Below are 22013 nucleotides of genomic sequence, written 5' to 3' on the forward strand. Positions count from 1 at the left end.
CATATATTTTAATTCATTTGATTCTCCTCCACAACATTGTGATGTATTAGCCTCATTTTACAGGTAAGGAAACGGATGCTGAAAGATAGCACTTGCCACCGTTACAAAACAATAAATAGCAAAGCCAGTATCTGTCTGACCTCAGGTCTGTTGGATTCGATTTACCACTTCTCCCCCCCACTCTCCTCCCCCACCCACGAGCACACACACAAAAAGAGAGATGAAAGTTGAAGTCATCCTTATGTGGTTCTCATACCAAAGCTATGATCGAACTCCAGGTTGAGAGCAGCAGATGGATTGAGAGCGTGTCAATGGTTGCCAACTTTTCTGAACTCACAAAACTCAAATGATGTACATGTGATTTTTAAAGTTAAACAATGTTGTCCAATTATTTTCCAGCATTGTTCTTGGGAATAAACACTGCTTGAAGGGAAAATGAAAGTATAATTGAAGGTAGAAGAATGAGGATAGAGATGTACAAATAATAACCCTCTATATTTTTGCAATACAAAATAATTGTGTAATCTCACAAAATCGTGTGAAACGTTAGTACAGTTGTGAAATACTCCTTAGGCCCTGACTACTCTCTGCTGAATGTGTGTATTCTGTCAAGCAGGTTTTGCTTCTTAAACACTCCCTTAGTATCTTCTAACTGCACAACGAATCAATGAAATCAATTCAGTAAAGAAAAAGTGAGTAAAACAGTAAAGAAAACGTGCCGCAAAAGGAAAAGGAAACCAGTTAACTAGCCACTTTTTTCCTTGCTTCTAGTCGTACCTGTATCAAAAAACAATCTTTACCATCATCAACTGCCTTCCATTTGTGTAGTATTTTATAGTTTAGTAAATACTTTAATAAGCATTGTCCATTCCAATTGTGACAACCCCTTTGCAAAGTAGAAACATGTCTTATTTTTTTAAAAGAGGAAGCTGAGGCTCAGAGAAGTCAAAATCCCACAGCTGACCTTTTCCTGAGATTGACTCAGAAGACTATTTCTTGGAAATAGACCCATGGATAGACATTTTGACCCGCTCCTATAGCATGGTTTTCCAGCAAAGTAGAACCCTCAAAAAAGCTCCATAAAACTTCCTGACAAAGACTTTGCTGTGTAAAGATTTATTTCCCATCTCTTTGCTGTCACTTCTGTTTTCTGAAAACATCCTGGGTATAAAGAAAACTTTGTAGTGGGACCTGTCAAAATATACCCTATTCTTTTATTCAGAGAAGATTAGCCAAAGACTAAGAATATTTATATTGAGAGAAAAGTATACAGTCTATCCATGCGAAAAGAAGACCTTTGTGCAAAATATGGGGCTAAGGTCCACCTAAAGCTACAAGACACTGCATTTAAAAGCTCAGGCTTTGTAGTTACATAGACCATTTGAGCTACGTGACCTTGAGCAAGTTACTGAATATCTCTGAGCTTTACTTTCCACTGAGATAGTAGAAGTACCTTCCTCCAAAGCTTATTGTGGGGGTAAAATAAGATAATGCATGTAAAATGCCTAACATAGATGCTGACCCAATAAAATAAAAAGTGAGTATACAATAAAAAGTTGGTAGTGGTGGAGAGGAGGTATCGGTAGGGATGGGTGGTAATAATTATTAGGGTTTCGCACCGATGAAACTACACTTAGAATAAGCAACACAGAGAAACACAATGCACTCAACATTTCAAATTGTTTAAACAAAGGAGCAAGATTTTCACCTCCAGGACATGCCTAAGATGGGAGCAGATGCTGAGGTGATGGGTTTTGCTGCTCAACTCCAAATCTCCTTGAGAATCTGAAAACTGGACATGGAGGTGCTGGTCTAGGATTCTCCAGAGAACAGAGTTTTGTGACATGTTGGAGGGGAGGCTAGTTGGGGAGAGATATTTTCCTGGGGCACAATTTCTTAGACTTTTCTTGGAGTGATTTGATACCTGTGCTTCTAATCAAAGTGAAAAAAACCTCAGGAGCAGTTGGAAGTTCTCTGACTGAACAAGAACAGTTTGGAATATTGATTTGACTTTCTTAAGGTTGTTAGCCAAGTAGTTTACCCGTGTATCCCGGACAGATGACTGAACACAGGCAGACCCCTGAGTCTAGAGACCTCTCTGGTGTGCTCATCAGCGTGCATGCCAACCTCTGTGTGTCCTCTGTGTTTCACATGCTTGTCATTGACAGCCAGAAAAGTAAATCCAAGGGCTCTTTTAAAAATCATCACAAAAATCATCGCAGGCAACCTCTACACAGACAGATTCCTACCTAGCCACGTTTGAAAAATAAAATCCTCTAAATTCAATGTGTTTCTGTTAAGATTCTACACACAAAATATGCATGTACCATCTAATTTACTTTCTTACATTTTGTCCTTTGCTTACCATCAAGTGTTTGCTTACATTTATGAAGTTAGCACTCATATCTTGAAGCACAGTAAGAAGGATACTTCTCTTCTGTGTTTTATATACATAAATATTTATATATATATATATATACACATACACACATATTTATATATATGTATATATACATATAATATGAAAAATCTTTTTTTTTCAAGTTCTAACCTCCATTTTCATCTTGGACATAAATAAATTCTGAATATGCAAAAATCAAGAGAATTTATCATAAGTTTGGTGTGTACCATGGTCAAAATGAAGGATACCCGCCCACCCAGCCAAAAGAGTCTTAAGAATATATTTTCTGTCACAGGGAGTAATAAAAGGATTTACCTTTCACTGGGTGTCACATGACAACAAAAGGCAATGAGCTTCAGCTTCTGCCATCAACCTAGTGATTTTTTTTCTTTATTGAAAAAAAAAACAAACCCAAACCCCATGTGCTACAGAGTTGACTGTACTAACTGCTGAGGTGAAAAAAATGGCTGTGATTGACACTGTGTTGGGGAATGGGGAAGGCGGGATCCAGTGATGACAGCACTTTTGGCCACCTGCGTTCCTAGTCATTTTTAACACCAGCTTGTTTTTCAGGTGCATCATCCCCTGCTCGGCCAGCCACCCCCTTGGTTCTTTGCAGCACCACGACCCCACCTCCACCTCCTCCCCGGCCTCCGTCTCGGCCAAAGCTACCTCCAGGGAAGCCTGGAGTCGGAGATGTGGTATGTTCCCTTCTGCCCTGGCCTGCTCAGAAACATCCAGTGGGAATGACAAACAGGAGTCCAAGTGCCTGAATGCGGGTCATCTCAACTTCAGGTCTAAGTCTTACTTACAGTGCTTGTACAAATGGCCCTGACAGGTGACATCTGAAAGACAGTCACTGCAATCAGAGTGTACGTTTCAGTTGCCCTCAAATCTCTAACATCTTTCAAGCCAAGGTCGAAAATAGTAGGAATAGGATCCTGGGGCCCTTAGTTCTTCTACAGTGGGTTTGATGAAAATTAAGATAATAATGCTCAATTGTGCTAAATCCTTTAGAATGGGAGGTGTTTCCTTTCACCATATTTATCTGATTTTGGAAGATTCCAAGGGAGGGCAAGTCCTGATTTCTGTCCCCAGACTACAGAGAAGTTACCGGTGGTAGGCACACTATGTGAATATAAAGGACGGTGGTATGACCCAATGAGTTTTTTCTGACATTTCTTGCATCATGTTTTAAGGCTGAGGGGTGGGAAACATTCTGTGTGAACAATTAAGAGACTTCTGGCAGAGGTAAATTTCTTTGGTATCTGCACACAGGAGTCACAGACTGGTGATGTCCCTGATACCTGGTTTAGCTAGCAGAGTACAGTATTCTGTATTCAAATATCTTTCAGTGGGTATAAGCTCTCACATTATGTTACTTGCTTAACTCCTGGGGGCATAAGAGGCCATCCTCCTGAAACATCACTGACCACACCCCAGACCTCAGCTTCTCTAAATGTGATGTTCCTGTTGAGTGCAGCGCATTACGGTTGATGGTTCCTCTAGCTCCATCCACAAGCTCCTGTACAGATCGAATCAACTTCAGTGTAAAAATGGTGCCACCTGTTCTCTTTTAAGAACCTGAGTTGTCATATCTGGGGCCGGGAGACCCTAAAAACATGGAGGGCAGACCTGTGAATCTAACTTTCCATTTCTTTTCTTCTCCCTGCAGCCCCGACCTTTCAGCCCTCCCATCCATTCTTCCAGCCCTCCTCCGATAGCACCCCTAGCCCGAGCTGAAAGTACTTCTTCAATATCGTCCACCAATTCCTTGAGTGCAGCCACCACCCCGACAGTTGGTAAAAATTATCTCCTCTCTTCTAATCTGTTTGTGGTTTTGACTGGCTATTATTTATGATCTGAAAACCCTAACGCCCAATGTTTCTGATCAAAGTTGTTTTGCTGTGTGTTTTGCTACTATCATCTGACTCTTCTTTTAAAAGCACCTTCTCAGCAAAGAAGGCAAAGTGCTTTAAGTAAGCAAATAAGCAAATAAAAGAATGTGAACACCTGTGTTTTGCAGGAATTCTCTTATGCTATTTCCATACAGAGCTATTCATAAAAGTAAAGAAGAAATCGTCAAATAAGATCCTATAATTTAGATATTATTTCTTATAATGAAAATAGTCTCCATTGAGGGGGGAATGTTTTTTTAAATTCCAACCGTGTAACGCATCAGAAATCACAAAATTTAGAACTTTTATTTTCTTGAAGCTTTCATTTCTTCATCACTTTGGTTCTCCTTATGTTGACAGATGGTATAAACATGGGCACTGTGGGACGTGAGAAAACTTTTCGACATTTTTTGTAGTGCTTTTCAGTGATGTGCGGTCAATTTTCCCCAAGAAATAAGTCATTGCTGGCATTTTCAGTAAATGCCTTTGTGCCTCTTTCCTTATGGTGTGATGAAAGTGAAGAGTTGAGAATGGCTGCTCAGCTGGATGGTTTTCCCAGGTTTAAATGCCTCTTTTTGCCTGGAGTGTCTTCCCTCTTCCCAAGGCCGGTCTCTGTCTACACCTCTTTACCCACCTTCCATAGCTCCTGCTTCCTCTCTCATGTTTGCATGGTATCTCTGACCTGGGCTTTCCCATTCCATTTTTTCCCATTGTCTTCCTTTATTGTCTGAATGCCCTCCAAGTCTCCCATATTATAAACCAGCTGGCTCATGCTGCATTGCTTGGGAGAATCATTAACCAAAGCTAAATAAATTCCTGCTGCTACTTGCCAAAAAAAGAGCACACTACAGAGTTGCCCATGGGAGGAGTAATTTGATCAAAGCCTGAAGCTCTTCTGGAGAAGAAATCCCTCTTTTCCCAGGGAAATAAGTTAAGGTGTGCCTCTTAGGCCCCCAAAGAGAATTTCGACCATATCACGTGCTCTACATTTTTAATCAGATCAGCCCCAAAGAATTCTTCAGATTTGGTGAAAATATAGCCAGTTATCCAATTTCATATGATTCGTTAACAGACAGATATTTAACACCATTTATATAACCATGTCTATTCTTTACCTGCATCATCAGCTGGGGCAATTCAGGGCTCCCTAATTTTAGATGCCTATTAGCTAGTTTCTCTCTGGGTTTTGTTGTTGTCGCTGTTTTGTTTTGTCTTTTCTGTAACTTCTGACCTTATTTTTGAACTCTCTTTAATACTCTTGATTGCTACAGCCATTTCCCCCACTCCTGCTTTGTTGTTTTTCTGTTGTTTTTTCCTCAAGGTCATTTGTTCTACTCACTCTCTGTGATTTTCCTGGTGGTCCAGAGAGGAAAGTAAGGATAATAAACTGTCACTCAGAAAGCAGACCTCAAGTGACCTCAGATGACCATCTAACCTATTCCTTCAACTCATTGAGATTCATAGAGAAAATTGCACACACAGAGCATTTGACCTGTGGCCACGTTTTGTACCGTGTGTTCTCATGCTCCCTGCTGCAGAAATCTCAAATCCTGGTCAGTGACTCTGATTCTTAACACAGCTAGTATGCACTCTTTTAAGATGAACCACAGAGGGACTAAAAAGAGGAAAAAGCCACCTTAGAGGCTGGTCACATTGCTTCATTGCTGAGGAGCATTCTGATTTTATCTGTTTGGGTCTGTTATTTTTGTTTGGTTTTCATCTTCTTCACTCTCTTGTTCTTTATTTCCTGCTGCTGTGGGTCACCTGACAGCCGTTTCTCTCTGAAGTAAATACATTGTCAACGACCGCCCAGCAGCACCTTGTGTAACATTGTTTATCTCTTTTTGGAGAGGATGTGCTTTGGCTGTTCAGCACTAAGGTGCTGACTGTTCATGACTGCCTTGGAACATCAACTTAATGTAATCAGATGGCTTGGGGGAGATAGAATTTCAGCAGCAAATTCCTGACATCGATGGCTCAATATTTCCCTCCCTCCACCAAGATACTTTTCTGACATTTCCTGTGACACTTGTGCCAAAATTGGGACATGTGTGGCAGAAACTGGATACTTATTATTTGTACTTGCTTATTGCAAAGTTTAATGTAATTCAGGGATTAAATTTTTAAGAGCATGTCTGGTCTTCCTACACAACAATTCAAGTAAGAATTTGCTCCTGCCAGACTTCAGGCATAAAATCTTCTTCATGAAACCTGTGGTTATAAAGTAGTAAATCTGATGCCAAATGGAAAACAGGACTTTCTGTGCATTGTCACATTCAAATAATGAAGAGTCCCTTTGCAACTATATGTCGCTGAATTTAAGTTACCTTCAATCAGAAGATGCACTATTATTTTCCATATGACTGAGAAAGGGCGGAGAAAGCTGCCAGTTGAGGTAAGGTGCAATACTTCCTTATCATATTGATTTTAAGACCCATCCCATTTCCAGAGAGGTTAAAAAGTACACATAGTAGAATCAATGAAATACAATAAACTCCTTTTGTACTGAACAAAGCTCACAGGACCTTCACTATTTGATTTGGGGGGAAGAATCCTATTAATATTATGTGAGTAAAGAAAGTGTTTAAAGTTATTCTATTGTCAGAAACAAATTCCTAGACATTTAGAGATAGAGATAAACAGGGAGTTATCTCTAATTGTATATATCCAATTTATTATTTGTTTCTTATTTCTATAGGTGATAGTCATTTTTTTCGATGTTTGCAAAACCTTCCTTTGGTACCCCAATGCAAAAAGACCACCCTGAAGACAATTTTTCTTCATTGTTAAATTCACTATGAATTATATTCCTTCACTGTTAATTATGCATTTTTAAATTACATCTTTAACATCCCAGGAATCTGTAATGAATGAAAGGTAATCATTTACGGGCATCAGATGGACTTTGATGCTTCCTTTGGTGTAGATCTTTGAGCAAAAGTGATTTGTATTCAGTACAGGAATATTAGTCATAGCATTTAAAACTTAAAATATTTCCTCCAAGTCTTTGTCTCTCTAAGCTGGGTGGCAATTCTGACTTAGATAAGCTTTTTAAAAAATATAACTATATTAACATCAATTATTCTGGACAAAAAGAAAGACCTTTGGAGGTGGATATTCTTGATCCCAATTTTAAATTCTCACAGTTTAGTATTTTTTTCCTTCTGCCTTTTTTTTTTTTTTTTTTTGAAATGCCTGTCTCCAGTACTGACTTCCCTATCTCAGATCAATCTGAGGCAATTTCCATGGTTAGTTCTTAAGGAAATTTTTCTTCTGTACTTGATTTGAGTGTTGCCCTTATTTAAATTAAGCACAGAGCTATGCAACCACCCATTTTTAAGTTCTCTGATTTATTTAGTATGTTTTCTTCTAAGCGCTCAATGTCTACAACCACAATAAAAAATGATAGCCACCCTGTTCAGCCCTTACGAACCATTCTTTTGTAACTTCAGCTCAAAGAACAAATGACAGTATTGGAGGCTCCTCATTTTAAGGAGATTGTAAACAGGAAATTAGTTCTTCAAAAGAAAGGAATATTCTCCACCATTCCCCACTAATAGGTATGAAAAGGCACTGTTACATTCAGTTTCTGCCAATGTAACTTTTTTGTGTCCTATTTTCTGGAGATATTATGGGGTATCCTTCTTAGGGCCAGTTCTTTTTCCTCTCCTACAGATATTATAGGAGTTGCATTTGCTTATTCTAGCCACCAAGGAAGCCACATGTATATTAAAAGCTGATTGACAGGTGCTATCCTAGAGCCTTAAGAATTGACAAAGAAATAGTTTCCCTGCCTTATTCACTAAGTCTAAGGAGGCAAGCTAGTAGAATATTTTCCAAGAAGCAGAGTTTTTGAAATAATTTTACTACCCTCATCCATTTCCTTATCTTACTTCTCTGCGTTCTAGGGAAAATTCTCCCTTACCGGTCTTTGTACAGAATTTATTCAATTTTCTATTAAAGTTATAATAATACCCTTCAGACGTGTGGCACTGATTGATCTAAATCACATAGAATAAAACTTCAATTGTCTACATTTGTTTGTTGGTGAGGAGGGAGACCGTGTACAGAGATCCAGAACGGTTGGGATTCAGAGCAACTGTTGTGACCAGTTTACAAAGACATTTGGCCATGCCTGATACCATAGCCAAAGATGGAATTACAATAATGCTGTTCAAAATTAACAATCCATAACTACCAAGTACAGTGCAAGGCAAATTGAATTTGGATATTGATGAAGTTGAAATGGGATACTTCATTCAGGGACCTCAGATTCATACTGTTGCATTTTTATGGTCTCATTAAAAGCTTCCTCTTTCCCCATGGGGAGGAAGGTGCATGCTGGGTGATCCCATTGAGCTGTCAGCACTCTGTCCAGAGGTTCTGTTGATGGATATATGTCCAGCCACTTGAGAATTGTGTCTGAGTGAAATACACCTGCACGAGTCAATTATTAATGATAGTGCTTTTAACAACTCCCTGAAAAGGTGGGGGTATGATTTCTTCCATGGAGCTGACTTCAGTGAATTCACAGATGCTAACATCTGGCATTTTTTAGATTTCCATTTCTTCTCATAGGCTTATCATGAAATAAGCACATCACTTTTTTATACCCTTTCCATAATCTCAGTGTCTTAGGTTTTGTTTCCTTTTCCATTAAAATCATTCCTGTGTTTCGATCAGTAAAGTGTGTTGCTTGATTTCATTTGAGATTTGTATTTGTGTTTTTGTTTTCCATTCCTTTATATTTCTTTGGTTCATAGTGTCAGAAGATGATGTTTTTTATGACAAACTGCCCTCGTTTGAAAGGCGCTGTGAAACGCCTGCAGGTATGGTGCTAGCCGAGTGATCTCTAGATATCTAGACTTTAAAAATCCAAGCCCTTATGCCATCTGAATGCTCAACTTCATGGACATGCTCCTCGCCTCATGAGTGTCCAGTGCCGATCAGATGCACCGTCTGTTTACTGTTCATCGTGTAACTCATGCCACTGAAATGTTTTTTGAGTGAACATTTTATAAAGCCGCAGGTTGCATGACAGTTTCTCAGTGAAAAGGTTCCAAAAAGGTGAGATGCTATTGCTTTGTGAATTTACAGAAGGAGGAATAATTTAACTGCTCAGAATTATGTGTCCAGTGACGGCTTTTTAATTAAAAATATAGTAGAGCACCGTTAGTAATCTTGTTTTCTCTTTGGTACGTAGGTAAAGGGTGTTTTGTGTCTGGATGCCTAAGGTGATTCCAGGGGAGGGGATGGAAGAAATATGACATCTTCCATGAACTTTCAGTTGATATGCAATGCTGTTGTTATTGAAAACCTCAGCTAAGTTTTATATAACCTATAACTCCGAGTTCATCTTTTTGAAAACATAGAAGGGGATGACATTGAAGATGAAATAAATACAGCAATTGCTGAATGACAGTTTGGCCAAACTCGTGCAGTTAAAATATGCTGACGCCCCTGCATGGCCAGGAAGACTTCTGCTCCATGCGCACCAGCACCGAGTACCAAGCTACCAGCAACACGTGCCCATCCCTTTAGGCCTCCATAGCTTTGCTTTTGCTTTCTGTTTCCCGAACTGAAAACAAAATAACAATAATAATAGATTGCCAGCCTTCCCTTTTTCCTGCACGCTAACGGCATGCAGTGCCTCTGCCCTCCCCCCTAGTGAGATGAATGACCTGCTCTGTAACTCATACTGTGTCCTTCTCTCTCCCTCTCCTTAACCTTTCCCATCCCGCTTCAACTCCTGGCCATGCAGAGAATGAACAGCCTTCCCTCGTTTGGTTTGACAGAGGAAAGTTTTATTTGACTTTTGAAGGTAAGTAGTGCATAGCATACCAGATTCTAATTTATCCTCCCCTCGTGCCTTTTCCCCATTCACATTTTTAAATCCCAATTCTCTTCAAAAGACCTGGTCTCACTTTCTATATAAAAATGCTATGGCTACTTCGAAAATATTAAATACTAAAGAAAATATTCCATGAATTTGGTTTGTACGGGATCTTCGATTTTTTCATATTAAAAAATTAAAGCTAATTTGCAGTTAATATTGGTTACTTAATTAACTGTGTTAAATTGAAAAAAAACAAACACCTTTTTTGGGCAAGGAACTTAACTCTGTCAACCAGGGCTCTTTCTTAACTCTTTTGCAAATGCAATGCAACAAATATAAGGACATTTTTGGTTGGAATTGGAATTTAACTTTGCTTTGGATAATTAATATTTCAGATACAACGTCCATTATTGTAAAATGTAAATGTGTAAATATTCTTATGACAAGGAATGCTGCATAGGAGGTCAGAAAAGTGAGGAAAAGAAAAAAAGTATTTTAGTAAGTTCTATTTACATCTTCTGAAATGGAAATTGAAACTGGAATGACTAGTAAAATGTACAGCTACCACTGGACTTGCCATTTTAGAAGATGAAAGAAAATATACATAAATATAATGTCAGGTATCTAACCTCAATGTTGGATAATTTGTTATATTCTGTATTAAGGATTAGCATTCTTCTGTTTTATATTTAAATTCTAAATCATTTTAACAGGCCAGGCATTTGATAAAATGGCCTGTTTAAACTATTGTATAGGAAAAATTAAGTAGTTCAACTTAATTAATGGACTGTCTTACACATATCACTTAAAACTCTGCTTTCTACGATTTTAAATAGCTAAGTTTATCTTGGGATAAAAAGTTGGCCAAAAAATATTCTACTCTAGAATTGAACCTAAATATTAAACATCTTATATTTCATGACAACAAAAAGAACTTTCTTAACCTAAGTGTGTGTTTTAGCACCACTGTAAAAAATCAGAATGACTGATACAGATTTTGAAGTAGTTTTTGTGGTGTGGCTTTTTTCTCTTAACAGTGACTTTTCCTTGCAAGATGGTCCCAGAGATGGAAGTCCTTAGCTTGGAGTAGCTTGGGTAGCAACAGGAAATATTGTATGATTTAAAGCTTCCCAAATACTTGATGTCTATCCTGGGTCAGGCAGAGAACAGGTGGATAGGCAGTCTTTAAGGGAAGATGCATATTTTCCACATGATGTCAGAAAACTTCGTTGCCTCAGGCCATTAATTTTGTGATAACCAAGATGCAAAATCCACAAATTTATGACCTGCTAAACTTTCTCTTCGAATCAGATGGAATTAAAAAGTGCCCACGTGTCTTTTTACTGATCAGCACATCTCAGAGCAGAAGCTACGGTTGAATAGGTTGGTGATCCTGACTTATAGCCAATACCTGCATACATAAAGGCCCTTTCTCTGGTTCAGTCTGGCCACATTAGAAGTTGTAGTTTACTCTGCTTTAACCAGGAAATTAAGCCATATGCTACCGGCAACCTTCAAGTAACATCTGGGGCTCCAAAAAATATATTTCATAATTTTTTGTTGGTGTGGTTTGTTTTGGCTTTAGAGTATCTGTTGGTTGGTTTGCTTGTGTTTTGGGTTGGATTTCTTTAACCAGAGAGAGGTAGACTTTTTCTGAAGATACCAATCTAAAGAGAACTTTTGGTTTTTGGTTTGTTTGTTTTTAAAATCCACATCATTAATCAAATATAAGTATTAATAAACGTATGGAATAACAATGTGAGCCCCTTTTTTTCTTTTTAGGAAAAAAAATATTTGTTAGTAGATTTTGGGGTATCTAAAGTTGGTAACATTGCCATTTTAATTAGTAAGATCCAAATTCCTTAAGCATCTTAATTTAAGCCAAGAGAAGTCATACAAGAAAGAGTTGAATAGAAATTAATTGGAATCTCTAGTTCTGTGTTAGCTTCATCTTGGACTTTGCTCAAGGCTGGAAAGTATAGGCAAGGCTTCTTAAGGGACTATAGGAGCAGCTGTTTCATAAATGTGTCCCTAGTCTTCTCATCAAGAAACGCTCATGCAGATGAAAATACGTTACAGTGAACTTCAAGAGAAGACTTAAGAGAAACTAAAAATGACACCTTACCCCCGGAACTAAAAATGACACAAGGATGGCTACATTTTAAGAATGGAAAACTTTGTTTTCATCATTTATGTACATTCGTCTCAGGTAGTTTTAGCTAGTGCAACCTGGAATGATTTTTAAATTTTCTGCTGTGATGATAAAATGGCATAGAAACAGTGACATGTTAAAATGCCTTGAGAACAGTGCCCCTACCCAAATTTTAAACTCCCAAAAGACTGTCATTCAACATGTTTTATTGAGTAGCACTTTTAGTATATTCTTCTAAGGCACTCTGGCTTTACCTACATTTGTTATTATTAATGTTAATTATCTTTATCTTCAATTCTTTATTCAGGGAATGCAGAAGAGGAAGAAAGATTCCCAGCTCAAAATATTCACTTGTTCCAAATAGCTTTGAAATTATTATTTGTTGGCATCTAAATAGTGTTTCTATCATGTTCAAAACCTTAGCCTGTCTTATCCATTGCTTTGTTCTTACAGTGCTCTAGGCATTGTTGTTACCCAGTGAGTGTCTGAGTCACTGACCAATCAACCAACTCACTAATGAACTTTGCCTTATGAACTTATTTGGAGATAGCTTGAGATGCTTCACACCTCCAAATTTAACTTAACAAGAGAGATAGAAAAGCATTAGATGACAGTTCTAACTCAGAAGAGTTCCAAAGCTTGTCTTAGTGGTTTACTTTTATAAACAATTTCATTTTTAAAAAATTCACTGAAATTTTAACCTATTTAAGTTGAGCTGAAAAAAAATGGTGAAGGTTACGAAAGGTGGTAACTGTTTAAATTCATTCATCCAGGAGTATATCCAACTGAAACTATCAAGCATTCTTCTGAGATGGAAGGAAGGGAAAGATATTTCCATAACAAGTAGAAGATGTGACTGTTAGATATTTGAATAATTCTGTAGAGCATTTGAACATCAAGATGTTTCCAGAAATGTGCTGTCCCTCTCTTTGTTTAACTTATTTAACTACAAAATCATCTTGTATCTGGTAATGGAAAAAAAGACGACCTACAGCCATACATTCTTGAGTGTCACCTCTCCTCTGTGCATACAGCCACTTGCACTCTCCTCTCAAGACAGCTCCGTGCTCCTGTTTACTAGTCTCACTCCCACCAACCTGTGGGACTGTCATGTCCTTAGCAACACCCTTCTCTGCATTCCCAGGCTCTCTGCCACACTCGCCCACCTGTTTCCTTAACTGCATCCCAGCTCTCTCCAGGGGCCATCTCTTCTCCTCTAGCTCTCTCCACGGAAAGTTCCTTAGTCTTCTGTGGGCCCTGTGTCATGGGACTACGAGTTCTCCCAACTCCCCATTGCTACTTCCAACTCCCACTCCCCATAATGTAAAGCAGCCATCTGCTCATTCTACCTTTTACTTACGGCCGTCCACCACTGACTACGGAGCATTCCTCTGCGTTCATCTACAGGCTTAGGGATGCTGGCAGCCCCTTTTCACCCTCTTCTCCGCCTCACTCCCTAGCTTCTTTTTGTGTCATAGATTCGGTGGGGATGATCCACCCAAGACCCTCGCTCCACGGCCTCTTGACTTCTTCAGTTCCAATAAACTTTCCCTCCACTCATTAACCCACACCTCTGGCCACATCTTGGAAATGGTCCCTACTGACAAGTGTCATTTTGGCTATCTCAGAACTAACCATGTGTCCCCCTTCCTATACTCCTATACAATGATTCTTTCATTCAACAAATATTTAGTGAGTACTAAATGTGTGTGCCAGCACTGTCCTAGGCACTCCCCTGTAGGGAACAAAACAGGAAAAATTCCCTGTCATCATGGAGCTTACATTTTAATGTGGAGAATCAAAAGTAAAAAGATAAACAAGTAAAATTTACAGCCTAAGTTCTACAGAAAAAAAAAATAAAATAGGGAAGGAGAATGGAACATATTGGGGGTGAAAATAAATAAATAAGAGGACCTGAGGTAATAAAAGTAATGAATAATAATAACTAACACCTGAGTTCTTACTATGCAAAAAGTACATTTTATCTACTATCTCATTTTATCTGCACAACTCACTGATGAGGCAATTCAGATTCAGCTAACATAAGTCACTTTTGCAAGATCACTCAGCCAAGAAGAGGCAGAGAAGGGATTGAAACCAGGCTCCTAGCTGGAGACCGAGGCTGATGCTCTGCTCCGCGTCCATGATCTCATTCAGCCTTCGCAACAGCCCCTTGAGATAGGTGATGCTCGCAGGTTTTTCCAACTCTCCTAACATTCCAGCTTCCTGGTCCCCTGACTACACCTTATCTTTGACCTTGTTGAAACCTCTAGTCTCATGTCCACCCCACTCTCGTTCAGTCCACTAGCCAAGCCTACATTCAAGTTTTCTTCTTTATCCAGGTTAGACCCCACAGAGGAAAAGTATGTCTCTATACAGTGGGATCTACATTTTCCTCTTTGGAATTATGTAGTCCATGTGAAAAAAGTAACACTTGGATATTTTTAACTTCTGACTTCCTTCAGTAGGTTATTAAATATCCCTGCTTAAAACTTGGTAAGACATAATCATAGTCATGGACCACTCAACTTTCTTTGCCCTGACAATAGTAATAGCATCCTGTAAGAAGCAAACAGGTCAAATTTTTCACATATGACCAGGAGGATAGTAATTCATTCATCTGAGAGTCACTAAAGAAAGAAAAATTGAAAGGCATAACCAATTTTCTGGGAAGCAGCTGTTTTGCTAAATTCACAATATTCTTCAAGTGGGAAGTGTCCGCTAATTGCCCCTACCCCACTGTAGGCCCTTTTCAATCAATAATGCAGTAAAGTTATCGAGTACCCAACTCTGCAAGTCACAGTGTTAAGTACAACTAAGTTGGGGAAACAATATAGAAACATAAAAAGCAGTGATACAAGACTGTCTTCATTAAAAATATTAAAATCGCACTTCCTAGCTATTCTGAATTTTTCTATGTAAAGTACATTGTCAATATAAAATGTAAAGCCCTTTCTATTCATAAATGAAGGTCACAGTTTTTAAAATAGCCTAAACCTGTGAAGAAGATTCAAGTGGAGCTGAACCTGCAAAATGTTCCACCAGGTAGATCTGCTGAGGGTTTCAGAATTCACTCGACCTCTTCACAAGAAATTAATGACCTGGTTCTGAAAATCTCTGGGATTGACCAACATGCTGATATTTCACTTGTTCCTGTTCTTTGGGGCAGGTTCCTTGGCTCACATGTTTTGTGTATGACTGTCATGCTGGAGATAGACAAGAAAGTCAGTAAAAGAGAAGCCTCTCTCTTTATTCCACTCACTCCTGACACCAAACATGTGGGGTGTTTCCCTTCACACTGAACAATTCTGACGTAACTACCTGGAGTTAGGCACACCCCACGGCTCAGTCCCACAAGGCTGCCCCCCACTTTACCCACCAGTCACAAGTCCCACAAGTCACCTGTACTTCTCATGGACTGCCTGTAAATTGAGGGCTCTCCACAGCCACCTCCTGGGTTTTGATAACTTGCTAGCACAGCTCACAGAACTCAGGAAAGAGCTTTACGTTCTATCACCCGTTTATTCTAGAGGATACAGCGCAGGCACAGGCAAATGAAAGAAATGACTAGGAGGAGGTATGGGGGTAGAGGCACGGATCTCCCATGCCCTCTCTGGGTGTGCCGCCCTGTCAGTACGTTGATGTGTTCACCAACCCGGACGCTCTCCAAACCTCAGTGTTTAGGGGGTTTATGGGAGGCTCATTAGGTAGGCACAGTTGTGTGAATCATTGACTACTGGTGATTAAGTCAATGTCCAGGCTCTCTCCTCTTCCAGAGGTTGGGAGATGGAACAGAAAGTTCAACCCTTTAACCAACCAGCCCCCATCCTCCAAGAGTCACCTCCTTAGTATGGACTCAGGTATGGTTAAAAGAGACTTTTTATGAATAACCCCAAAGCCCCCACTAACCCTCTCACTCAAGAAATGACAAGGGTTTGAGGAGCTCTGTGCCAGGAACTGGGACAAAGACCTAATATGTGTTTCTTAACATCGTAGTCAGCAAAGTGCTCCCTGTTTTAGCCCTGATGTCCAGGCCGAATTATGAATGGGTTGCTAGGGATGATGTGAAGGTACAGAATTCATATCAGAATTCTATCCAATTAAATACTTGTGGGAAAGCTTAAGAGTAGGTGGCAGTTTCTATCCCAAGTCACCAAGCAAAGGGTACCCTTTAGTGAAAAGGTGATTTTATTTGGATTCAGCATATCCAGAGTACTGCTGCTTATACCAATACTGCTGATGCAATATCACCAATAAACCCTTACCATGGCTCTCATCTTCTGCTAATTACTCCCTGGCCACAAACTCGTGTAATCTACACAGCAACTGTGTGAAGTGGGCACTATCGTTATTCACACTTTACAGATGAGTAAACAGAGGCACTGAGAATTCAGGTTACTTCCCCAAAATAACACAGCTAGTCAGTGGGTAAATCGGTTCAGAGGGAGTTAGTGTTATGTTATAAATGCTCCTAACCACTATAATATTCAGATCTTCTCTGTGCCACTCAATAACTATGTGATCTTGAGAATTTAATGTCTCTGAGTTTTCTGTTTTGTAATTGTTAAAGTGGAAGGTATAATACCCACCTGGTAGGATAATTAGGAAAATCAAGTTAAGATAGTTTGTGTGTGTGTGTGTGTGTGTGTGTGTGTTTGGTTTACTAACATACTACATGATATGAAAGGCTTTTTGGTTTGGTTTTGGGTTTTTATAGACTTTATGTTTTAGAGCAGTTTTAGGTTCAAAGTAAAATTGAGAGGAAGGTACAGAGATTTCCCATTCACCCCCTGCCCTCACACATGCACAACCTTCCTCATCCGAGTGGGACATTTGTTACAATTGATGAACCTACATTGACACAGGGTAGTCACCTAAAGTCCATAGTTTACATTAGGGTTCACTCTTGGTGTTTTATATTCTATTGGTTTGGACAAATGTGTAATGACATGTATCTGTAATTATGATATCCTACATAGTTTTTTCACTGCCCTAGTCCTCTGTGCTCTAGTTATTCATTCTTTCCCAGTCCCCCAACCACTGGCAAGCACTGATCTTTTTACTGGTTCCCTCGTTTTTCTTTCTCCAGAATCTCATATAGTTGGAATTATTCAAGGTGTAGCCTTTTTCAGATTGGCTTCTTTCACTTAATAATATGAATTTAAGATTCCTCCATGTCTTTTTATTACTCGTAGCTCTGAAATGTTTTTATTTTTCATACTTTGAATTTTCATTCAAACTGAATGAGGAGAATTAAGGGAAGGGGCCAAGAAGGTTCTGTAGCTAAGATGCATTTGTTTATTTCTGGTATTTTCCTGGTCTCTAAAGTGACCTCTTGGGTCTCTGGTAGTGACTAAGGCCAGGAGCTTCCTTTTGTATCCCCATCAGACTCACCGATGGTGTATTTTCTTCTAATATGGTCCAAAATACACAGTTCTTTCTGAATGTGTCCCTCATGCAAAAGAAAATGAAGATAATTCAATAATTTTAAAATATGTAAATGTTGGACAGCCTTTGCTTTGCTCAAGATTGAAGTCTTTTATTCCCCAACAAAGGAAATGAACCCTGAGTTTCAGTCACACTTGTCTGGGTGCAAAAGTAGATTAAATCGTAGTGTTTCTCATCTGATTGGGGTTACCAAATGAAGAACAAATAAGAACAGCACAAAGCCTTAAGCCCCACAAAGAAGAGTTGTTATGTGTAGACAATTTCAAAACCTGAAGCATAAGTTAAATAGTTCCCTAGATCAGGAAAAGGGAACTAGGGTTAGTAATGAATAGAATAGAAAAACTAAAGACTGTTCATTCTTGTATTTCTTCTTTCAGTGGTTAACAAGCATTCCCTGAGCTGCTCTTAGCTATCAGAGAGCTATCACACTCCCCTGTGAAGGAGTTATGGAGGTAAAACAATATGGCTTCTTCCTTGTAGGAATTCACAAGAAATAGAAGAGTTAGGATTTTCTATAAAAGGCATACTGTAGTGAATGTCATAATAGAATTTTAAAAACACGCTGGAAATGTATGAGTAATGGATAGATTTTTTTTAACTGGGAGGAATCTGGGAAAGCTTTTTAGAGACACAGGGACTTTGACCTGACTGACAGTAAGGTACAAGGAGGACTTCAGACACCTAAGATTGTTCCAGTTTGAAGAATGACTTGAGCAAAGGCGTTAAGGTGAGTGATATCCACATCATACCCAGGAATGATATCTACATTATATTCAGTAAACACTGGGAGAGGCTAGGAATGTTTTAAGAAATGATCTTGAAAAGTAAGTGGAGATCATATTCCAAAAGGCTTTCAATACTGAGAGAAGGAATTTGATTACAATCTTTATGCAAGGTGGAACTTTGAGAAATTTTGGAGAAAGAAATTGGTAGGATCATCTTTGACTTTTAGGATTAGAGGCACAGAGAAATTTGGGGATTTACTGAAGCAGTTCGGGAGAAGTAGGAAAGAACCGACGGTACCGTTTTCACGGAGAGCTTTGGAAAACACCATTGAGGTAGAAACATCTGACATCTAGTAGGTTGTGGAAAATAAGTGAACACTTCCATTCTGAGACACAGGGAGAAGGGTACTGTTGTAAACCAGGAGAAAGGAGACTCCGAGAGCACTAGATTTGGTCAGAAAAAATGAGTTTCTTTGGAGACGTCTCAGCTTTGAAGTCCTGCACACCATCTATATAGTATGAGTCCAGGAGTAAACAGACTGTGGAAACGTGGGAGTTATTTGCTTAGAGGTGAGGACTGAATCCAGGGAGGTAAGGGTTTAGCCTTGGGGCAAGCCTGTATCAGGAACCATATGGGAAAAGGAATGCATTGTAACCTGGAACTTGCTCCATTGTATCTTTTCTTTAAATAGCCACACAAGTATTAATGGTTAATTTTGAATGCAGGATATTTAATGGACAGGTTTTTGTGGTATATATTAAGTGCCTAGATCTTTTGCTCATCTGTTGTCTCTCGGTCACTCGTGTTCGGGGGAGAGCGCCTAACCGGCTCACCCGGCTGCACTCTGAGTATGACCGTTCACCTAAGTAACAGATAGGAAAATTGCAGACACCAAGCCTAGAAGGAGGATACCAGCTTCTAGAAGGCCATTATTGCAAATACAAGTTAGCGTAGAGGTGACATCCTGCCTCTTTTCCCTGACCGCTGCCTGTCCACGCCTTTCGTCCTCTCTTGGGCGTGTGTCCTTCTCATCTGTCTTGTAAGCTTCTATCTCTTCCTTCTGACCCACAGACGTGAACACTCAAAACTGACCATCATTTGAGACTGAAGGAATCTTTAATATTTGTTGAGTACATCAAACAAAAACGTAATGACTTGTATAAACCTTACAAATAATTGAGTAATAAATTTTGTATTTCTTGGCTTATAAATAGAAAGAAAATTGTTTCTTTTAATAGGGCACTTCATTTTTCTTTTTCCATGAAATAGGAGCTCTTGCAATAAATTTTAAAGTTCCCTGCCTATCCCCACGGTAAACTTATATAAGTCATGTTCAAAAGGAGCAATTAGTTGCTTCTTATGACATTATAGAGTTTCTAAACTCCTCCTCATGGTAGCGGCAATGTGTCTAGACATTCTCGCAGTTAATATTCTCTAGCAGGAATTAGGACTGTCTACATATGTTTATATGTATGCGCACAAAATTGATTAAAATGCTAAGGTTTAGTATGTTTACTAATTCTACAATAAGTAGGTATCTGATAGGGAAAACAATGAACAAATTTGTAGAACACGGCCTTGATAATATTGCTATAAGGACAAATATTGTTGTGGCTGTATTCATTCAGTCAGCAAGTAATTACTGAGCCTCTACTATGTGTTCAGCACTATGAAAGATACTGGGGTTACAGTCGGGAACAAGAAAAGCATGTTTCTACCTTCATGGAGCATAGAAAAGACATTAAACAAGTTGTTACAATAACGTGCAGAGATTGTTATAATTCAGGAGATAGGGTGTTTTGGGAGGCACCGAGCAGAAAGACAACCTGGCCCAGAAGTTAGGGAGAGCTTCCAGAAGAAGAGACAGGCATGACTTTTAAGTCTACACAGAGTCCGCTTTAAAGAAAGATAAAATGTTTTGCTGAGTTAGAGTTCTAATAAAAATCTTACACAATGTATAAATGTTAATCTAAAGGCATATTGGGTATTATCCTAGATATTAGAAATAGACAAAGTCCCCATTTAATTTATATTAGTTTACTTTCAGTGTACACACATGCATGCACTCACACATATATCCATAGAGATAGAGAAAAATATATGGAATATATATATATTTAGAGAGAGGGAGAAAGTGTGTGTGTGTGTATGCGCGTGCGTTGGCTTTGGAATTAGCCTTCGGGGTCTAAATTATAGTCTAAGCATGATGTGACTTTAGGGAAGCTACTTAACCTAAGTCTTGGTTTTCTTCTCTGGAAATTGGAATAGTTATGGTATTACTAGGAAATAGTAACCTATTTCATAGTGTTGTAGTGGTTGTAGTAAAGATTAAATAGTCAAGTACGAGGTCAGTGCATGCAAAGTGCTCAATAATGATTTGCTATTACCACCGTTGTCCACCTTCCCATATCCCTGGACTGCTTTGTTTAGTTATTGCCTGCTTTGAAGAAGGTCGGGTTGCTGCATTCTAGTCTTCCACATAAAGAATCTGGCAACTCAATCTGCTGTGAGCTGCTACATGGCCCCCTGCTCTTTGTCAGCAGGGACAACGGGCCCTCTTTTCTGGCTGCTTATGGAGCAGGAGAATCCCGTGGAAGCAGGATGTGTCCTCCTGCTCTACACTCACCTCCTACCACCAGCCTCCACCAGAGCCAATCATTAAAGCTACCTCGCTGAGGCTAATGATCTGCCTGGTGATACACTCCTCGGGATGCTGTGTTCATGCTGATGGGAGATGTTGGAAGAAAATCTGTTACCATTTCTTTTATTAAGGAATTTGTAAATCAAGGTATTTCAGCAAATTTGACAAGTAACTTCAAACTTCCTGAGAAAAGAGTGGAGAAGCTGAGAATCACCAGAAGGATCTATTTTACCTTTGCATAGTTGTGAGCCTTCATCATGCATAGCTTTTTTTTAACTAAAGTGTGGTTGGTGTACAATATTATATGTTACAGGTGTGAAATATAGTGATTCACAATTTCTAAAGGTTATACTCCATTTCAAGTTATTATAAAATGTTAGCTATATTCCTTGTGTTGTACAATATATCCCTGTAACTTATTTTACACATACTAGTTTGTACAATAGTCTTTTATTATGTGTCTTCTAAGAAGAGCTGTCCACAGATGGAGACAGCCCATACATTGTACTCCTGACTCTGACCCCCCCAGACAGAGAAAGGGACCTTTGATTTACCCACTAGAGAGAGGAGAGCTGACACAGTGAATGAAAAAGGGATTCAAAGAGGTGATGTCAAGACTCGGGAGAATCTCCCATTTCTAAGCCCTTTTATGTATGTGGAATGTTTATATTTCATCAATATCAAACATACTCCTAATAGACGTTAGTCAATTACTTGTGAAAGGCCTTTGTAAACTATAAAGTACTATACAAATATAATCATTTCTTAAAATAATTAACATTAATGAATACTTTATGTTGCTAAGAATTTTACATTCATTGCTTTATTTATTAAATCAAAGATTGATTTAAGGTCATCAAAATAAGGCATTAAGATAAGTCATTGCCCTTAAGATTTTAACCCTTTTGTAT

General features: G+C 38.9%; 1 protein-coding gene across 11 annotated transcripts in view; it reads left to right on the forward strand.

The window, feature by feature from the left end:
• SGIP1 (SH3GL interacting endocytic adaptor 1) overlaps window positions 1-22013 on the forward strand; it is a 211607-nt gene that overhangs the window by 152771 nt on the left and 36823 nt on the right. For 6 of the 11 annotated variants that reach the window (XM_060023453.1, XM_060023445.1, XM_060023483.1 and 3 more), the window contains 3 exons: window positions 2975-3102; window positions 4077-4203; window positions 10061-10120. In XM_060023453.1, coding sequence (XP_059879436.1) covers window positions 2975-3102; window positions 4077-4203; window positions 10061-10120 — 315 coding nt within the window. Of the gene's footprint in view, window positions 1-2974; window positions 3103-4076; window positions 4263-10060; window positions 10121-22013 lie in introns of those variants that run through there. The other 5 variants (XM_060023466.1, XM_060023491.1, XM_060023520.1 and 2 more) reach the window with 2 other exon arrangements.

The sequence above is a fragment of the Delphinus delphis genome, chromosome 1 (genome assembly GCF_949987515.2).
Source record: "Delphinus delphis chromosome 1, mDelDel1.2, whole genome shotgun sequence".
In the NCBI taxonomy this organism is placed as follows: domain Eukaryota; kingdom Metazoa; phylum Chordata; class Mammalia; order Artiodactyla; family Delphinidae; genus Delphinus; species Delphinus delphis.